Below are 17,556 nucleotides of genomic sequence, written 5' to 3' on the forward strand. Positions count from 1 at the left end.
ATCTTTTGCATTTTTTTTTTTTTTTGCCAAGTTACTCTGGTTATTCTAATGCTGCCAATCAAGAGCTTGCATTCGATTTGTAGTAGAAGGATGATGATATGATATTCTATAGTGTGCCTGAACAAGATAGGCCTCGGCGTTGCCTTTTGTGTTTACCATATGGCCCTGATGCTAAAACTGTCGCAAAAAGAGTTAATGAAGGGTAGAACTATCAGAAAGAGGTATATTGGATATCTGAGAGAAAACACAATCTGGATGCTTAGGGAAGTATTTCCTCACTGGACTTTTACTCTCATTTCTTTGGAATTATTGAGATACTTCATAGACTTCTTTTGATGGTCACACTTGTCCCTGATGCCATTTTCCCTCTTCAAAACACTAGTTTATCAAATTACCACACTACAACATTTTAATCTAATAATGAGGCTATTGCAAACGTAAGGAAATCTATTCATGGAGTTTCTAAAGATTTCATCTCACTTGTGTGAAGCTATTATATCATGCTATGTAGGTAGCATAATTTTATGGAAAGAGAACTGGTAGTCTTTTGTTTAAAACTTTTTCATTGCTACTTATAGTAAGAAATATATTTTATATTGTGATTCAGTATGTAGCATATGTAGTTGTGTGTGTTCATTGATGGATGGGTGGAGGTTTGGGGTCAGGGAGAGAGAGATACTTATATATTCCTGAAGAAAGTCTTCCTAAAACAATAGTTTCCCTTACTACATGCAGTGCATTCAGATATTTTCCATGAGTCTGATCTAACATATTCTCTTTTGATTTATCTTATATGTTAGAGATTGCTAGCCATATCCCATTAATTTCATGACACCCTAATGATTCATAATATGAAAAATAATGCTGTAGAAGACCTTTGCAGATAGCTAGCTCTGCTGCTATTTTTCTATTTGACCTGTAAACTCACTTTTCACTAGGTGGTCATGGACTTTTTTTCATATTAAAATTTTACGTGTCTATTAGTTGTACTGTCTAAATGATATCATCAAACTGCTGAAATTTTTTAATTGGCCAGAGAAATACATTTTCTTCAATCAAAGTATGATTAACAACTCTCCTCAGCAAACAAAATGTGTAAAACTATAAATAGAAAACTAGGCATTTTCTCTTTGTAGTGGAGATATCTTCATGAAGGCCTTACTGGCATTATTTTGGAACATTTATAAAGCAGATAAAGAACAGTATATAAATGATGTCAATTAAATACTTTGGAAGGTTTTTTTAAATATCAAATATGAATTTTTACTCAAGCTGCCCAAATTATAATAGTTATAAAAGCTTATGGGTAACATACATTATCTTCCAATATGTCTTTTATGTTTTTTGCCATTCAATTATATTGGAATGTCGAAAATAGCAATTTTAATTCTAAAGCTATTACTGAAAAATTTGGAATGATTCAGGAGGAAAAATTGTAGAAATAATTTATCTAGGCTTTTTCCCAACCCATAAATGATAGCTTTGTTTTGCCAGCTTCTCAGAATAAACTGGTAATTTTTGGAAAATTTTATTCAATATTTACCTCATGTGAACTATAACAAGAAACACTGAATTTAAAACAAGCAAATAAAACAATGAGCTTTATTAATTTCAACTCAGGACTCATTTTCTCCCTTCAATCAAAAAGAATTTTAAGCTCGTGTTAATCTATTAGAAATTTGGTACAACTTTGGCTCTGTTAGTGTCTGAACAGAGTACAAACATATTTCGAGAGACTTAGACTTAACTCAATTTTCATAGGCATTTCAGTGACTATCCTTAAAGTCATTTTAAGAGGTGATACTAAAACATTTTTCCTCAAAATTGTATATGTAAGTAATCAATATTCAAGAGAAAGGTTTTAGGTGGTATTTTTAGAAATTTGATAGGACTGAAAATCAGAGAAAGGCAATTTGCTCTACAGCAGACACAAAGTATTCTTTTTTTTTACCTGAGAGTGATACTACAGTGTTATCATGTACTGAACAATACCCTCTGAGGTTTGGAGAGGGTCTTTGAAGTTATCTACTGTCATTTTTCTACCCAGGGTAGGGATTCTGTGTTTAACATTCTTGAGATATGACCTAGTGATTTTCTAGATGGTATGGGGTATACAAAAGTAAGAGCAATGTTAGAGGCAGAGATAGTAATTACTATGTGAGTTCAGAGGATGGAGATATTTTTGACTGGTTCATTGGAGATTCTTCACAGTGGCGGTAGCTCAGAAGCAAGAATTTACTTAGGAATAATCGATAGAATTTCACTTGAGAGAAAGCCTGGCTCAAGCAAACATGTTGAAGTTAGAAAGCACAAGGGTATGTTTGAGGAACCAGAGTCTCAGTAGAATAATGTTAATTGTTTTCCAGGAGCATTGCAATCACTCTTAGCAGAACATATTTGCAAGTCAGCAAGCAAAGTTTAAGCCAGTAAATTGTTTTTCTCAGTCTTAATTGAGTTAGGTCTCATTAGAGCCATGCTTTTTTGGGATGAAGTGGACAAGCATCTGTGATTCAGAACAAGTCGAATAAATATGCACTGAATGTCATGTACTTATAACTGTTTGTGGCACACCTGCATTATAAATTATATTTACTATTTATGTCAAAATATTTTTATTAGCAAACATTTGCTTTAAAAAGATGCATGTCTATATTTACTACATGAAGTTTAGACTTCATATTGGTAAATTTTTAAATTCAAAACAAATGTTTTTTATTATGTATAGACTCTGGGAACATGGAGTTGCTCCACCTATATGGAAGTGAAAAGCAGAAGCAGCAGTGGCTTGAGCCTCTTCTTCAAGGGAGCATTGCCTCCTGCTTCTGTATGACAGGTAAAAGCAAATCACTGTTTTCCCTTGTGCAGTCAGACATCCTAGACTTGTTATGGATGAGCTGAAGAAATGTGGGATGTGGTTCTGTGTTTCTGGCAAAATTATCCATGGCCAGAAATGTGAATATGTTTGTTTTAAGCTCAGCTTTAAATTTTGGCATTTTTAAATGTGCAGAATAAAATTGCCCTCCCTTTTGGGAGGACACCAGATGATATTTCTTGGTAGCATACTTTAGGCATTAGCAACAGGGTAAACCTAGTTTCATAATCTTTTGAGTTGCATTTCTAAAATTGCCATCTATGGATGTTTATGATCTTTTTTGCTGTTATGTATGAAATATTCATCTTTTTGATAATTTTATATTGATACTTATACTTAACTCTACATAAACCCAGAAAAATAGAATTTTCACTAATACTGGTCATAGTGCTTGCTTCGGCAGCACATATACTAAAAACTAATACTGGTCATAAACCTCAAAGAGTAATCATATGGGGAAATAAAACTAGAAGCATGTTAATAAAAATAGGTTTGGTACCTTTTGTACATAGGAAACAGTAATTAAGAACTCTTGGAAGGACAAAGTCATCATTTCATAATTGAGTTAAGAATTAAACTAAATTTCACTTGGCCATAATTTTGGCCAGATTTTATTATCTTCTGTAACACTGTATACATTTATAACAGCAAAACTGATCTCCATTTAAATCAGTTAGAGGCATTTATTGAACCACCTACAGTATGATGCATTATCTACAAAGCACTAATTTGAGGTTACAAAATAAGTACACAGCTCCTTTTCTAAAGGGGCTGAGTCTCTAGTTTAGAAAAAGAATACATAAAATATCCGAAGGCCCCGTTTAAAAGAGCAGCATATTAACAAGTGCAGGTTACTATGATTGATAGAGCTAGCCTATAAATTCTGAAATGCCATGCACTAAAGCAGTTGTGTAAGGGTGTCCTATGGAAAACTTTCTAAAGACATTATGTGTTGAGCAGGCTTTATAGAATACAAAATAAATAAATCTGTGAAAGCATTCCTAATGGAATTTGCAAGGCACAATTAGAAATTATTTAAGATAGTAAACTGTATGGTGGGGAAATCTGGCCTGTAGATATTTAGTACAGATTTCATTATGGAAAGAACAATATTTTTAATATACTTTTGATGACTGAAGAAAGGATTGAGTTGTATTCCAAGTTATGTATCAATGAAGAAGCCAAGAACACAATTCAGATTGCTGATCCGCAGTGTTCTAAATAGTTCATTCATTCATTCTTCTAATGCACATTTATTGAACACCTACTATGTGTAAGGTTACAGGAGAATCAGAGTGTAATAGGGGAAGGACGGGAAGATGAAAAAGACAAAGACGCTTTCTCTGTCCTCAAAGAGGTCACATTTCTTTAAATAAGTCTCTTTTGTAAACTGATGGTATCTGCCTTCCTGTAAATTCAGCCTTTGCTTATTTATAGAGCCTGATGTAGCATCTAGTGATCCCACAAATATTGAATGTAGCATCCAACGAGATGGAGATACCTATGTGATTAATGGCAAGAAATGGTGGATTAGTGGTGAGTATTCAAACTGATCCTTTGTGCTAGATGCTGTGCTAGAATAATATGATACATAGTTATTTGTTTCATGACCACAGTTCTTTAACTTCTGTCTTTGAAAGCATTTTTAAATTTAGAAATAGTTGATAAAAAGAAAAGTAATTTTAAAATATGTTTTGATCAAGTGATATCTATTTAAAGAGAAGAAAATGTCTTTTACAGTTTTTGAGAGATAAAATTCATATTAATGCACAATATTTTTGACCACTGTAATTTCTGTCAGAATTAAATTTTAATAGGGACATATTACATAGATTATAATCATTTACATATAATGTTTCTAAAGAGAGAAACTATACACGTTATTAAAAATAATTTATTTGTGGTACATATTTTTATTGCTTAAAAATACAAGTATTTAAGTGAAAAATAAAAATTTGTATACATAGAAAAATACATTATTTAGTCAACCTTCAGTAATAGACTTGCATAAATGGATAAACCCTTTAGAAAGTTATAAAAATTAGAACCTAGGTAAATATAATTATCTGAGGATTGCTTCTAGAGTATACATGATAAATCTAACAGAATAACCAGCATATTACTAAAGGAAGTTGACACGTGGAAGCAAATTATGCATTTAGAACCTTTCCAGAAATGGATTAAAAGGGTTAGAAAAGCTTTTTATGTATTTTTTGTTTTTGTTAATTACTATTCTTTCTGGAGTTTTATTAACTCACAAAATAAGGTAAAGAAAAATAGCTTAAATTTTGTTCTGTAGTTATTCAAGTATTTATTATGCAAGGAAATCTTATATTAAAATTTAGATAATTTAAAATAATTATAAATGCCCCTTTAATATTTATTAATGTTTTAGATAGCCTAACATAAAATAGTGTTTTTATGATTTATGCCTGTTACTACTGTTTTCCAATATTGTTCATTTTAATTTTCATATTTTACGCATTGATTATTTTGTTTCCTCTTCTTCTTGGCTTTTATCTTCTGTCCTTCCTCTCCCCAACCTCTTCTTTGATATAAGTTGCCACTTCAGTGTTTGAGATTTGAGTTTCAGAATAATGCAGATGTTTTATCTGAGGAAGAAGTATCATTCATGTGTATCGAAGCAAGATACAGGGCAGTTTGACATTTAAATGCTGAATGTACTGGTTGGGTCTGTAGGAGCTTCAGAATCAAAAGGAATCTCCACCACGCTTTGTCTTTGTCTTCTCCAATACCCATATTTTTTGGCAACTTTCATAATGTAGTTTTTAAAAGAGGATCCCATAAAAACATACAGGATTGGGTTGAGGCAGCTGTGAAAGAGTGCAATGCTCTCTGTGATTTGGATGGCAACGTCCATGCGTTTGCTCATGTCGCAGTCAGTGATCAGGGAGTAGATAATGTCTATGGCTTGGGAGAACTTGACAATGTTGTAAGGAAGTTGAGTGACAATGAAAACTATAACCACTGTGAGCAGAACTTTAAGGGGTCGAGATTTTTTAATGTTTGGCATCTTGATGAGTGTCCTTGCCGTGATAAAGTAGCAGACTCCCATAACAAGAAAGGGTATCACAAATCCAATGCAGATTTCCAGCATTTGAATCGAGGCTTTCATAGATGTTCTTAGGTGATCTGGAAAGATGGGAATGCACCTAGCTTTGTGATTTACTGTATAAAAAACAAGCTGAGGTATACTCAGCAAGATGGCAGCCATCCAAACACAGAAACAGATGAGCCGGCATGGTTTTTCCACTCCTGAATGACTCGGAGCTTTAGTTACTGCCCAGTATCTGTCTATGCTGATACAAGCCAGAAACTGCATCCCAGAGACAAAATTGACCGTGTACAAGGCTGAAGTGACTTTGCACATGATTTTCCCTAAAACCCAGCCATGAACTGCATTAACTGCCCAAAAAGGCAGAGTGAATAGAAGGAGTAAATCTGCCACTGCCAAATTCAGGATATACACATCTGTTTTGGTTCTCTGTTTCTTGTAGTAGGCATAAATTGCCACTACTATGGAGTTGCCTGCAAGTCCAATGATGAAAGCTATTGTGAAGAAGGCAGGCAGGAAAACTTTTGCAAATTTTCTGACCTCTTCTTTTATACAGATCTCTTCATATTGACTATAATCATGAGTGCCATTTATTTCATTTTCCTCATAATAGTAATCTGTTGACTGGTTGTGTTCTAAAGCCATGCCTGCAATCTAAATCGCAAAAAGAATACAGGATATTCATTTTAATATTGCTTAAAAGGAAACATTTTTTATCTAGCATATGTTTTGTTCTTTTACCAGGGAATAGATTGTTGCAATAACATACAGGATCCTGAATCTGCCACTCTTTGAAACCCTTTAATTGGAAGCCACATTGGAATATGTCCCCAAGACTAGTTTTGCATCCTTTGTTTTTAAAAGTCTGTAAGCAAGAGCAAGAATTTACATAGGGAAGCTAAAAATAATACCGTGGGGGATTTTCTTAATCATTAAACAACAAATAATAGTAGTGACTTTTTTTTAAACAGAGTTTTTGAAATATGAAAATTTAATCAGATTTCAACAAAAAGGAGTCAAAACATTATAATTCTTATATATACAAGTTTGTTATTCTGATATAGTATATTGATAGAAATAAAAAACATTTTAATTACTTAAATTTACTTTTGTTTTTTACTTATAAATTTATTTTAAAATAAATTGTCTCAGCATAATTTCATTGGTTGGCCTTTATGAAACGATCTTCTCTAGTTAGCTTATCTCCAAAACTTGTCACTACATGCTTAATTGGTACTACTATTTGGTAGTATCATCATTCCACCAGTCACCTAAGCCTTAAGCCAGCACTATCCTTGACTTCTCTCTTACCTTCATCTCTGATTTCCAGTCAGTCTCTAAATTCTGATTTTACCTTCCAAATAGGTCTTGACCCTGTCTCCTCCTTTTAATCTGCTCTTTAATACATCTGTACACTTAAACCATCACTGTTTCTTACCTTGTCTACTGCAGTATCTTCCTAACTGGTATCCTACTGTTCTTATTTCTCCTTACCACCTCCTTGTCAAACCCATTTTTCTGATTGCTGTCAGAGTGCTGTATCTCTAAAATGCCAATCTGTCACTTCCCTGCTCAGCTCATCACCTGAAAGACACATCTCTTCACGTGAAAGATATAATCTAAGCTCCTTAGCATGATATTCACGACTCCTACATAATGGGGTCCTACCTATAGTTCCTGCCACATATCTCTACAATGGACCTCATACCATAGATAGTAAGTACTTGTACTGATTTGTCAGCAGTTTGTTGGCACACACCATGGTGTAGCACATGTCTATATCATTACTCATTCTGTTTCTTTATCCGATATACTATTTCCTGCCCTTCCCTCAAAGGGCTAATTCCTACTCAAGTAACTTGAATGTCGCCTCCCCAGAAGACTTTCCTGATCCAAAAGCTATATATCCATACCTCTCAGAGAACTGACCCTATCCTATGAAAAAGATGAAAAGACTACCTTTTCCCTCAATGCTAAGTTCCCTACGAGTATGACCTGTTTGATTCATGTTTGTAATTAATACTTTAATGAATGCCTGGCATGCACTAGTTGCTCTGTAAATATCTTTCAAAGGTTTTACCAGCAGGCGTAAAGTTGTTACTCTTCTGTCTTCATCATTAAGTTATTTTACTCTATTATCTATTACTACCCTGTAGTAATAAGGTCAGCTTGCACAGAATTCACAAGTTTTAAAATGTATTTAATTATGACTTTCAATGTTTTCGTTATAGTATTGAATTTTGTTTTCTCCTTTTTCCTTGGCCTTTCTGTCTCCTTTTGGTTATTTTTTATGCTTGGAAGAATCTTACATATTCTTATAGAATTATTAATGAAAATATTTTCAAAACAGAGTGCCAACTATGGTACATTTTTAAAAGAATATTTTTACACTTGGTAACCCTTTTTGAATGAGTAAAAAGTAAAAAATGTCCCTTGAGGAAAGATACCACATAAAAGAACTACTTTTGTTATGTGAAAACAGGTGCCAACAATTTTAAATGACTGCTTTTATCCTTAAGATTATTTGAAACATTTCAATCCGGAAGATTACTCCAGAAGTGATTTTCACTTTCTTATGCATTAATTATTAACACAATATGAACTTTATTCTTCCCTTCTCTTTTATCGCAGAAATCTTGAACCATATAATAAGGAATAATATAAAGTATTAAGGAAGGATATTTTTAAAAATTAGTTTTACTAAAAATGTGCATAATTAAGAGCAAAAGTGGAAATTATTTGCAGAAATGATCCTCTGGCAGATACATAGAGACACATAAGAACAAAAAAAAAATAGTATTTGTAAAAGAAAGCAAAAAATGGTTTCACAAAACCTATTTTCTCATTAAAATTTCATAGTCAAGTAACGGTATTAAAATAATATATTCTTGCTATATTCAGAATTTTGTTTTAAGGTGAAAGTATATAGCTGTTTTCAAATAGCTCTTTTTTGCACATGTAAACATTTAGAATTTTATGCATCAAGACTCCCTCTATATAAGTAAATATACAAAGTCCTTTTGCTTAAAAAAAATATTATATCCCAGTCAGAATGAGAGAAGAATGAAAAAAACCAACCTGTTTCAGTGAGCAGAGGAGAACAGTCTTGAGCGCAGAGTAAAATCAAGTGACCTCTCTAACTCAGGCTACTTTTGTTTTCGTTTTATACCCTGCCTTTGTCTTACATCCAAGAGGGCTTTCCTGAAATTTAATCTCGTGAGCACTTGTTCTTTATTTCATGTATAACCATTCTGTGAAATCAAATCCAAGTTCTTAAGTATCTTAGGATACAAACTTAAAAAAATTCCATCTTGTTTCAGTAACTACAGACCTTTCCAAGTTTCCACTCAGTCGAAGGCAATCAGAAAGTGCCTGTAGCTGAGAACTAACTGCCAAACCAAAAGAATCCACTGAGAGCAACAAGGCAGCCAACAAGCACTTGTAGGTAGCAGCTAGAGAAATACTCTCTAACATTATTTTGTCTAGGAAGGAAAACAAACATTTTATCCCAGAAAGTTATCTTTTTGAAGAGTAAATTGTCAAAGCCTAAATTCTAAGTAACCATTAGGCATATATCTCACTTAATTTTTTAGTGCCACATCAATATTTTACTTACTATTAGACTCCTCTCCACTTCACTATATTCCTCTATGCTTGATCCCAGAGCATCTTCTCCCCATGAATTTAAATTCACCTGCCTTCTTGTAAGCTTTTTTTCCAAAGACCAGCATCTGATCCCATGTCTGAGTAGGTTGTTTATTCTTCTTGCATTTCCAAACAAATGAAAATTAAAGAGAAATTTATGTAGATTTAGCCCTTGCGGTTTATTTGAACTTGACTTCCTCACATTTGCATAACATTTCCTTTATTTATTATATGTTCATGTAAGGCTAGGCTTAGTATCCACCTGCAGAAGTTATTTTAGACCCCTGTTGTCTTTTTCTCCAAGCAGTTGATCTAACTCATTGATCACAGAAAAGAGGCTGTAGGGCCCTTATCTTCCATCATCTTCCCACAGTACATATCTGAAGGTGCTGCCAGATTCTCTCTTATCTGCCACTCTTCCAGGAACGGTCATTTGCATGCAGCTAAACCAGCTCACCAAACTGGTTTAGTGTGCCTCAGTTGGTGGTGGTTGTCATTTTCCATTGTGTAAATGGTTCCACCATGGTCAATTTCAAGATACCAATGTGAAGTTACTGAAAGCAAAACTGCTAAGAGGCAAGGACAGTGACCTCTCCTACTCAGGCTCTAGCATACTTCTCCCAAAATAGACATCTCTTGTACTTACCATGACTAATCATTAATTTCTTGCTGCCTTCTGAAGGACACTGTTTTTAATATTATCCCTATCCCCGCCCTCTCTAAACTGACTACCTGATCCTTCACCTTTTTTTTTTTTTTTTTTTTTTTTTTTTTTACCACTTTTTCTTCTTGATCTGATGTATATCGGGGCAGGAGGAAATGAATGAGCATCCTTCCACTAAATTCTTAGAGTGGTCTACAAAATCCCACAAGGTCTGCCTCCATCCCTACTTGCCCCTTTGTTCACTTATTCTGCCACACCAGCCTCCTTGCTGTTTTGGAATGTACTAGGCACATTTCCTTCTTAGGGCTTTTGTACTGGCTCTTCTTTCTGCTGGAAGGTGCTTCCTCCTAATATTTGCAAGCCTCACTCCCTCATCTATTTCAAGTCTTTGTCCAGTTTCCACCTCATCACTGAAGCAGTCCCTGACTTCCCTATTTAAAATACCCTTCCCCTGCCTATACTCCCAATCCACCTTACCCATAGCACTTATCATGTACTAATGTATCATATCATTTCTATTATGTTTGCTCTCTTTTGCCTCTTGCCCTATAATAAAATGTTTCATCAGAGAAGGTACTTTTGTTTACTTTGTTCACTGATATATCCCAAGTGCCTAAAATATTTTGAATTAACAAATAACCTACTTTTCCTTCTGATTATTATCCCATTTTACTTGCCCTTGATGTTATACTTTTTAAAAAACTTTTTATTTTTCCATTAGAGTTGATATTCAATATTATATTAGTTTCAGGTGTACACCATAGTAGTTAGACATTTACAAAACTTACAAGGTCATTCCCCCGATAAGTCTAGTACCCACCTGACACCATACATAGTTATAATTTTATTGACTACCTTCCCTATCCTGTACTTTACATCCCATGACTATTTTGTAACTGCCAATTTGTATTTCTTAATCCCTTCACCTTTTTTACTCAGCCCCCCAATCTCTTACTATCTAGCAACCATCAATGTGTTCTTTATATCTAGGAGTCTGTTTTGTTATTCCTTTATTTATTTATTATAAATAATGTATATAGGTATAGAGGTTATCTGTATAGTGAGACCATATGGTATTTGTCTTTCTCTGTCTTATTTCCCTTAGCATAATACTGTCTAGGTCCATCCATGTTGTTGGAAATGGTAAGATTTCATTCTTTTTTATGGCTAAGTAATCTATTATACATACATACCACATCTTATCCATTCATCTATGGATAGATAGTTAGGTTTCTTCCACATCTTGGCTATTGTAAATAATGTTGCAGTGAACATAGGGATGCATTATCTTTCCTAATTAGTGTTTTGGGTTTCTTCAGATAAATACCCAGAAGTGGGATTGCTGGGTCATGTGGTAGTTCTTTTTAAAATTTTTGAGGAAACTCCTTACTGTTTTCTATAGTAGTGGCACCAGTGTGCCATTTTGCCAACAGTGCATGAGGGTTCCCTTTTCTTCACATTCTCACTGACACTTGTTTGTTGATTTATTGATGATAGCCATTTTGACAGGCGTGAGTGATAATCTCATTGTGGTTTTAATTGTCATTTCTCATTTCTCTGATAATTAGTGATGATTAGCATCTTTTCAAATGTCTATTGGTCATCTTTATGTCCTTTTTGGAGAAGTGTCTATTCAAGCCCTCTGCCCACTTTTTAATCAGATTGTTTGCGGTGTTAGCGTTAAGTTCTGTGAGTTCTTTATGTATATTAGATATTAGCCCTTTATTGGATGTATTATTGGTGATTATCACCTGTTCAGTAGGTTGTCTTTTCATTTTGTTGAGGATTTCCTTTGCTATGCAAAACATTTTTTATTTTAATGTACTCCCATTTGTATAGTTTTTCTTTTGTTTCCCTTGCCCAAGGAGACATATCCAAAAAAAACCCCCCAAAATATTACTAAGAGTGATGTCAAAGAGTTTACTGCCTATGTTTCCTTTGAGGAGTTTTATGGTTTCAGGTCTTATATTTAAGTCTTTAAAAATTTTTGAATTTGTTCTTATATGTAGTGTAAGAAAGTGACCTAGCTTTATTTTTTGTATGTATCTAAGTTTTCCCAACACCATTTATGGAAGATCTGTCTTTATCTCATAGTATATTCTTGCCTCCTTTGTCATAGATTAATTGACCATATAGGCATGGGTTTATTTTTGGACTCTCTATTCTGTTCCATTGATCTCTGTGTCTATTTTTATGCCAGTACTATGCTGTTTTGGTTGCTGTAGCCTTGTAGTATAGTTTGATGTCAAGTAGCATGATACATCCAACATTGTTTTTCTCAAGATTGCTTTGGCTATATGGGGTCTTTTAGGATTATTGCTCTAGTTCTGTGAAAAATGCCATCGGTATTTTGACAGGGATTATATTGAATCTGTAGATTACTTTGGGGAGTATGGACATTTTAATGATGTCGATTCTTCCTATCTATGAGCACAGTATAGCCTTCCATTTATTTGTGTCTTCTTTGATTTCTTTCTTCAATGCCTTATAGTTTTCCAGGTCCTTTACCTCCTTGGTTAAATTTATTCCTATGTGTTTTATTCTTTTTGATGAAATTTTAAGTGGTATTGTTTTGTTTATTTTAACTCTTTAGGACAGTTCATTATTGGTGTATAAAAATGCAACCAACTTCTGAATATTAATTTTGTATCCTGCTACTTTACTGAATTCATTTGTGAGTTCTAATAGCTTTTTGGTGCAATCTTTAGGGTTCTCAATATATAGTATCATGTTATCTGCAAATAATGACAGTTTTACTTCTTCCTTTCCAAATTGGATCCCTTTTAGTTGTTTTTCTTGTTTGAATGCTGTGGGTAGGATTTCTAATACTATATTTAATAAAAGTAGTAAAAGTGGACATCATTGTCTTGTTCTTGATGTTAAGAAAAAGCTTTCAGCTTTTCACCACTGAGTATATTATCTGTGGACGTGCCATATATGGTCTTTATTATGTTTTTTAGGATTTTCTTTTGTAATTGATTTCTAGTTTTATACTATTATGAGCAATGAAAATGCTTGATATAATTTCAGTGTTCATAATTTATTGAGCCTTGTTTTATAACCTAACATGTGGTCTATCCTGGAAAATGTTCCTTATGCCCTTGAGAAGAATGTGCTTTGGAATGAAGTTTTCCAAAAATAGAAATTAAATCCATCTGGTCTAACATGTCATTTAAGGCTGCTGTTTCCTTTTTGATTTTTTGTCTGGATGATCTATCTATTGATGTCAATGGAGTGTCAAAGTCCCCTTCTATGACTGTATTACTGTCAGTCTCTCTCTTTATGTACATTAACATTTGCTTTATATATTTAGGTGCTCTTACATTGGGTGCATAAATGTTTACAAATGTTATATCCTCTTGTTGAATTGATCCCTATATCATTATGAAATGTCCTTCTTTGTCTCTCGTTATAGCCTTTGTTTTAAATTCTCTTTTGTCTGGTATCAGCATTGCTACACCAGCATAGTGTTTAGACATTTATATAACTTTCAAAGTGATCAGCCTTAGTTGTAATTTTGATGTGGTCATGGAAGGAGACGAGCAATAGCATTTACCTACTCAGCCATCTCGATCAGTAGTAGATGCTATACTTCGCCAATGAATAGTCTAACTACAGCCTCCATAATTAACAATTACATAATCTCTTTTGTTTATCTATATGGTATGTATATTCAATACTGATTTGTAGGCCTTTGCTCTTGCTATCACGCCTATCTAGAACACTCATCCCATTTCACTTTAGCTGCCTAACTCCTACTTAGGATTCAGATTCAGTCTGACCTTAAGGTTACTTAATCCTTACCTTTCTAGATTAGATCAGATATATATACTCTTTACTCTAATAATACTATCTCATTCTGTTGTTAGTTCTTAGTAAAATACTCTTTCTTCTATAGCAATCTTGTATTCTGCTGTATCCTTAGCATTTAGCTTTGTGCCTTACTCATAGGAACAGCTTACTAAAAAATTAAATACACGAATGAAAGAATTAACCATTCAATCAATCAGTTAGTGTTTAAGTAACTTACCCTCTGCAGATTTGTAAGTTTAGCAATGGAGCTGGAATTTTGGATCTAGATATTCAATCATAATTTGCCTCACCATTCAAGTAATATAGGACTTTTAGAATGTTTCCAATGTATTGCTATTATAAGTGATGTTATGGAGAGCATATTTGTAGATATTGTGGGAAACTGAACTTAATCAAATCTTATTGATAAATGTTGAAGAATGTGACTAACCACGTATAACTATCCCCCCCTTTTTTTTTCACAAAAGATAGCATTCTTACTATTCACACTATAGAATAATTCTAAAGTTCTTTCAGATAAGTGCATAGAAATCTTCCTTAAGGTTTTTGGAAGAGTTCCATTATATGGACATACCACCGTATATTTAAATAGTCTCCTATTGAATGATACTGGTTTATGCCCAATTCTTTGCAAATACAAATAATGCTACTGCAATGAATAATCTTGTGCATCTGTCATTTCATTCAGAAATAGCTAAATCCCTGAAGTTGAATTGATGGATCAAAGAATAAATGAATCTGTAGTTTTGATGGATATTGCCAAATTGTATACCATAGGGATGGTGTTACTTGTACTCCCACCAATAATGTATAGAGGTGTCTATTTCCCTAGAACCTTGACAGTAGAATGTGTTGACTACCACATTCCTTTCTAAATGACTTGTAACAGATTCAGTACTCTTCCCCTCCCCTTGCCAGCCATGTATGAAATATTTCCCCAAATTGTTTTTTTTAACGTATAATAGTTTTATATAGACAAACCAATTGAACTTTTTCTTTTGATTTCATTTATCATTTTTAAGTTTTAAAATTTCTTTCCTATCCAGCAACTTCTTAAATATTAAATTATCTTTTCTTCTAATTTTTTTTTATGGCTTATTTAAATGTAAAAAAATTTTTCAATTCTGTTCTATTTGGAATTGATTTTGATCCAACCATATCCTGTAACAACAGAAACAGTAACAGCAGCATGTAACATTCATTGAATACTTATTAGATATAAACCTTACTAGAGGTAAAGTAAATGAATTTCAATGGGTCAGTTTAATGTTTTTTTTTTTTTTTAACTATACGCTTATATGATAAACACTAATTTAACAAGTGGAAATTTCATTATAAAATGGTACTTAACTCATAATGGTTTTTGATTCTCATTTGGATTAAAGTTATCTATTAGTTTTAAAGCTAAGACCAAATTAAGTTTAAGTTTTTCACCTCAGTCAATATTGGTAGAAGAAATAGCCTTGAGACTTTAGGGATGCCTAACTGTTCTTCATATTATGTAATTATGTACATCACTTTATTGTTGTAGACCACATCTATACCTAGTAGTCGTGTTTTTTCTTTACCTGTCATCTTCCCTTGTGTTACAGAATGATTTTGTGTAAGAGCCTAAGAAATTAAAATTCAACAGCAAAAACCAGAAAGATGTCATTTTCAGCCTGACTTAACCCTGACTCGTGAACAGTCTTGAAATACCACAGAGTCTGGATGAAAAGCAAAATTGTTTTATCTATGCCATCTGTTTTCATTCATGAAGGCCTGTGATACAACAGATACATTTAAATGCTTACTGGTCTATTCAGATTTCCTCTAATATATTTCATTTATGACATTTGGTATCCTGTTCACATGAACTAGAATAATATAAAAGAGCAAAATCTCTCTTTAGAAGAAGGACATTTCAGCTGCTGTACCTGCCAAATTCTGCTTGTAGGTAAGATGAGATGATATATTTGTGAGGGATTTTTCCCATTTTCTGAAATATCAAGGTTAAATCAAAACATTTCAAAATGTATAACCTAAGCACTTACCCTTCCTCTACTTAATGACTTCAGAAGGAGAGCCAGTTTAGAAGTTTTATTTTTTTTAATCTGAATTGTTTTCCATATTAGATTGAGCAAGAGAGAATCAAATAATTATTTGCCTTTTTTTTTTCAAAATTACCCAATATTTGAAATCTATTGGGCATTTACATAAAACTGTAGCAACACATTTTCATGACAGAAAGAGCAAAGCAAGAGAGGCTACTGGGAAATATTAAAGAAAAAAAATATATACTGAGTATTAGAAAGATAGGGCTTTCGACTAGAGCCTAAGGGAATTGTAGAGAAGATTTTACTTTTGAAGGATTCAGCTTCTGGTTATCTAGGATTAAGAGCCATGAAACCTTAAAAGATTATATTCAAAACATTCTTGATTACCAGGATAGAAACTGAGAAAGAAAAGGATCTCCAATGAAGATGAACTCCAAATCATGTCATTATGTCCTAATCTGATTTTCAGAAGTATGCTCACCAGACAGTTATATGGGGCAAGTGGTGTGGCCCTTCAGCCTGTGGGCCTCAAGGTTTCCCACAACTAAAACCTCAAAAACCCCAACTAAAAAAAGATCCATTTGAAAAATTTAAAATGAGCCTCTCTAGAAAAAAGTCATTCTCTGTAATTTCTAAGAATCAAAGCATAATTGCATATTATTACACTGCTATGACCAATAAAGAGTGAAAAAAAGTTTCCCCAGCCCAGCAGTTTCAGATAAGAAATTTCAGATAAGATCTATGATGACATGAAAGTATTATTATCTACCATTTTAATCATCCTAGTGCTCTTTGGGTCAGAACTGATTGAAACATAGATTCTGTTAAATTCGAAAGAATCCAAATTACAAGCACTGGTTTTTTAAAACAATTGCATTTTAATCTTAACTATATTTTACTTTACATGTGTAATTTACAAAACAGAATAATTGAGGGGATTAGAATTTTAAGCTCTTGGTTTTATAGGTTTTAAAATTTTAGAGCTTGTAAGATTTTAAGTTCTTATATGGTCATATTTAGAGGTGATCATTACATTTCTAAAACTTCTGCAGACACTAATGATAGGTACATGAATATATAAGAAACTATCACACTGGGTAAGTGAAGAATGGGTAAAGGAAAGCCCTCTGAGGGAGTTCCACTTCTGGTGCGGGGGAATTAGCACCTAAGATCAGCCTTCTCACAGATAATGACTAAAAAGTGACAAAAAAAGGAAACACCTAAAAACTCTTGGGAGTTTTGAGTCCAAAATCAGCCTGCTTTTGGACTCAAAATTGGAAGATGATATAGGGACAAGGTGAGTTTTCATTTTTAGACTTTGGTTTGAGGACACACTGTGGCATGAGAAAGCTGAAGCTTCTATAGAAAACTCTGGTTTTTATGGTCTAAGAAACCAGAAGACAGTGTCTGAGGCAGCCATTGCTGCTGGAAAATGAGGTAATAGGGTGGG

At 33.4% G+C, this 17,556-nt stretch overlaps 2 protein-coding genes across 4 annotated transcripts in view; one reads left to right on the forward strand and one right to left on the reverse strand.

Moving 5' to 3' along the window:
* Positions 1-17,556, forward strand: part of ACAD11 (acyl-CoA dehydrogenase family member 11) — a 65,037-nt gene that overhangs the window by 26,413 nt on the left and 21,068 nt on the right. For both annotated transcript variants that reach the window (XM_016140301.2, XM_016140300.2), the window contains exons 12-13: positions 2,726-2,833; positions 4,310-4,408. In XM_016140301.2, the coding sequence (XP_015995787.2) occupies positions 2,726-2,833; positions 4,310-4,408 (207 nt within the window). The remainder of the gene's footprint in view (positions 1-2,725; positions 2,834-4,309; positions 4,409-17,556) is intronic.
* Positions 4,664-9,792, reverse strand: ACKR4 (atypical chemokine receptor 4). 2 transcript variants are annotated; one of them, XM_016140305.2, is made up of 2 exons: positions 9,565-9,792; positions 4,664-6,602 (listed from the first exon to the last, which is right to left on the reverse strand). In XM_016140305.2, the coding sequence occupies exon 2, from the start codon at positions 6,591-6,593 to the stop codon at positions 5,541-5,543; it is 1,053 nt and encodes a 350-aa protein (XP_015995791.1). In that variant the 5' UTR covers positions 6,594-6,602; positions 9,565-9,792; the 3' UTR covers positions 4,664-5,540. The 2 variants fall into 2 exon arrangements, with proteins under 2 accessions (XP_015995791.1, XP_015995790.1); XM_016140304.2 differs by lacking the exon at positions 9,565-9,792 and adding an exon at positions 9,027-9,488.

The sequence above is a fragment of the Rousettus aegyptiacus genome, unplaced genomic scaffold, assembly GCF_014176215.1.
Source record: "Rousettus aegyptiacus isolate mRouAeg1 unplaced genomic scaffold, mRouAeg1.p scaffold_m13_p_4, whole genome shotgun sequence".
Classification (NCBI taxonomy): Eukaryota; Metazoa; Chordata; class Mammalia; order Chiroptera; family Pteropodidae; genus Rousettus; species Rousettus aegyptiacus.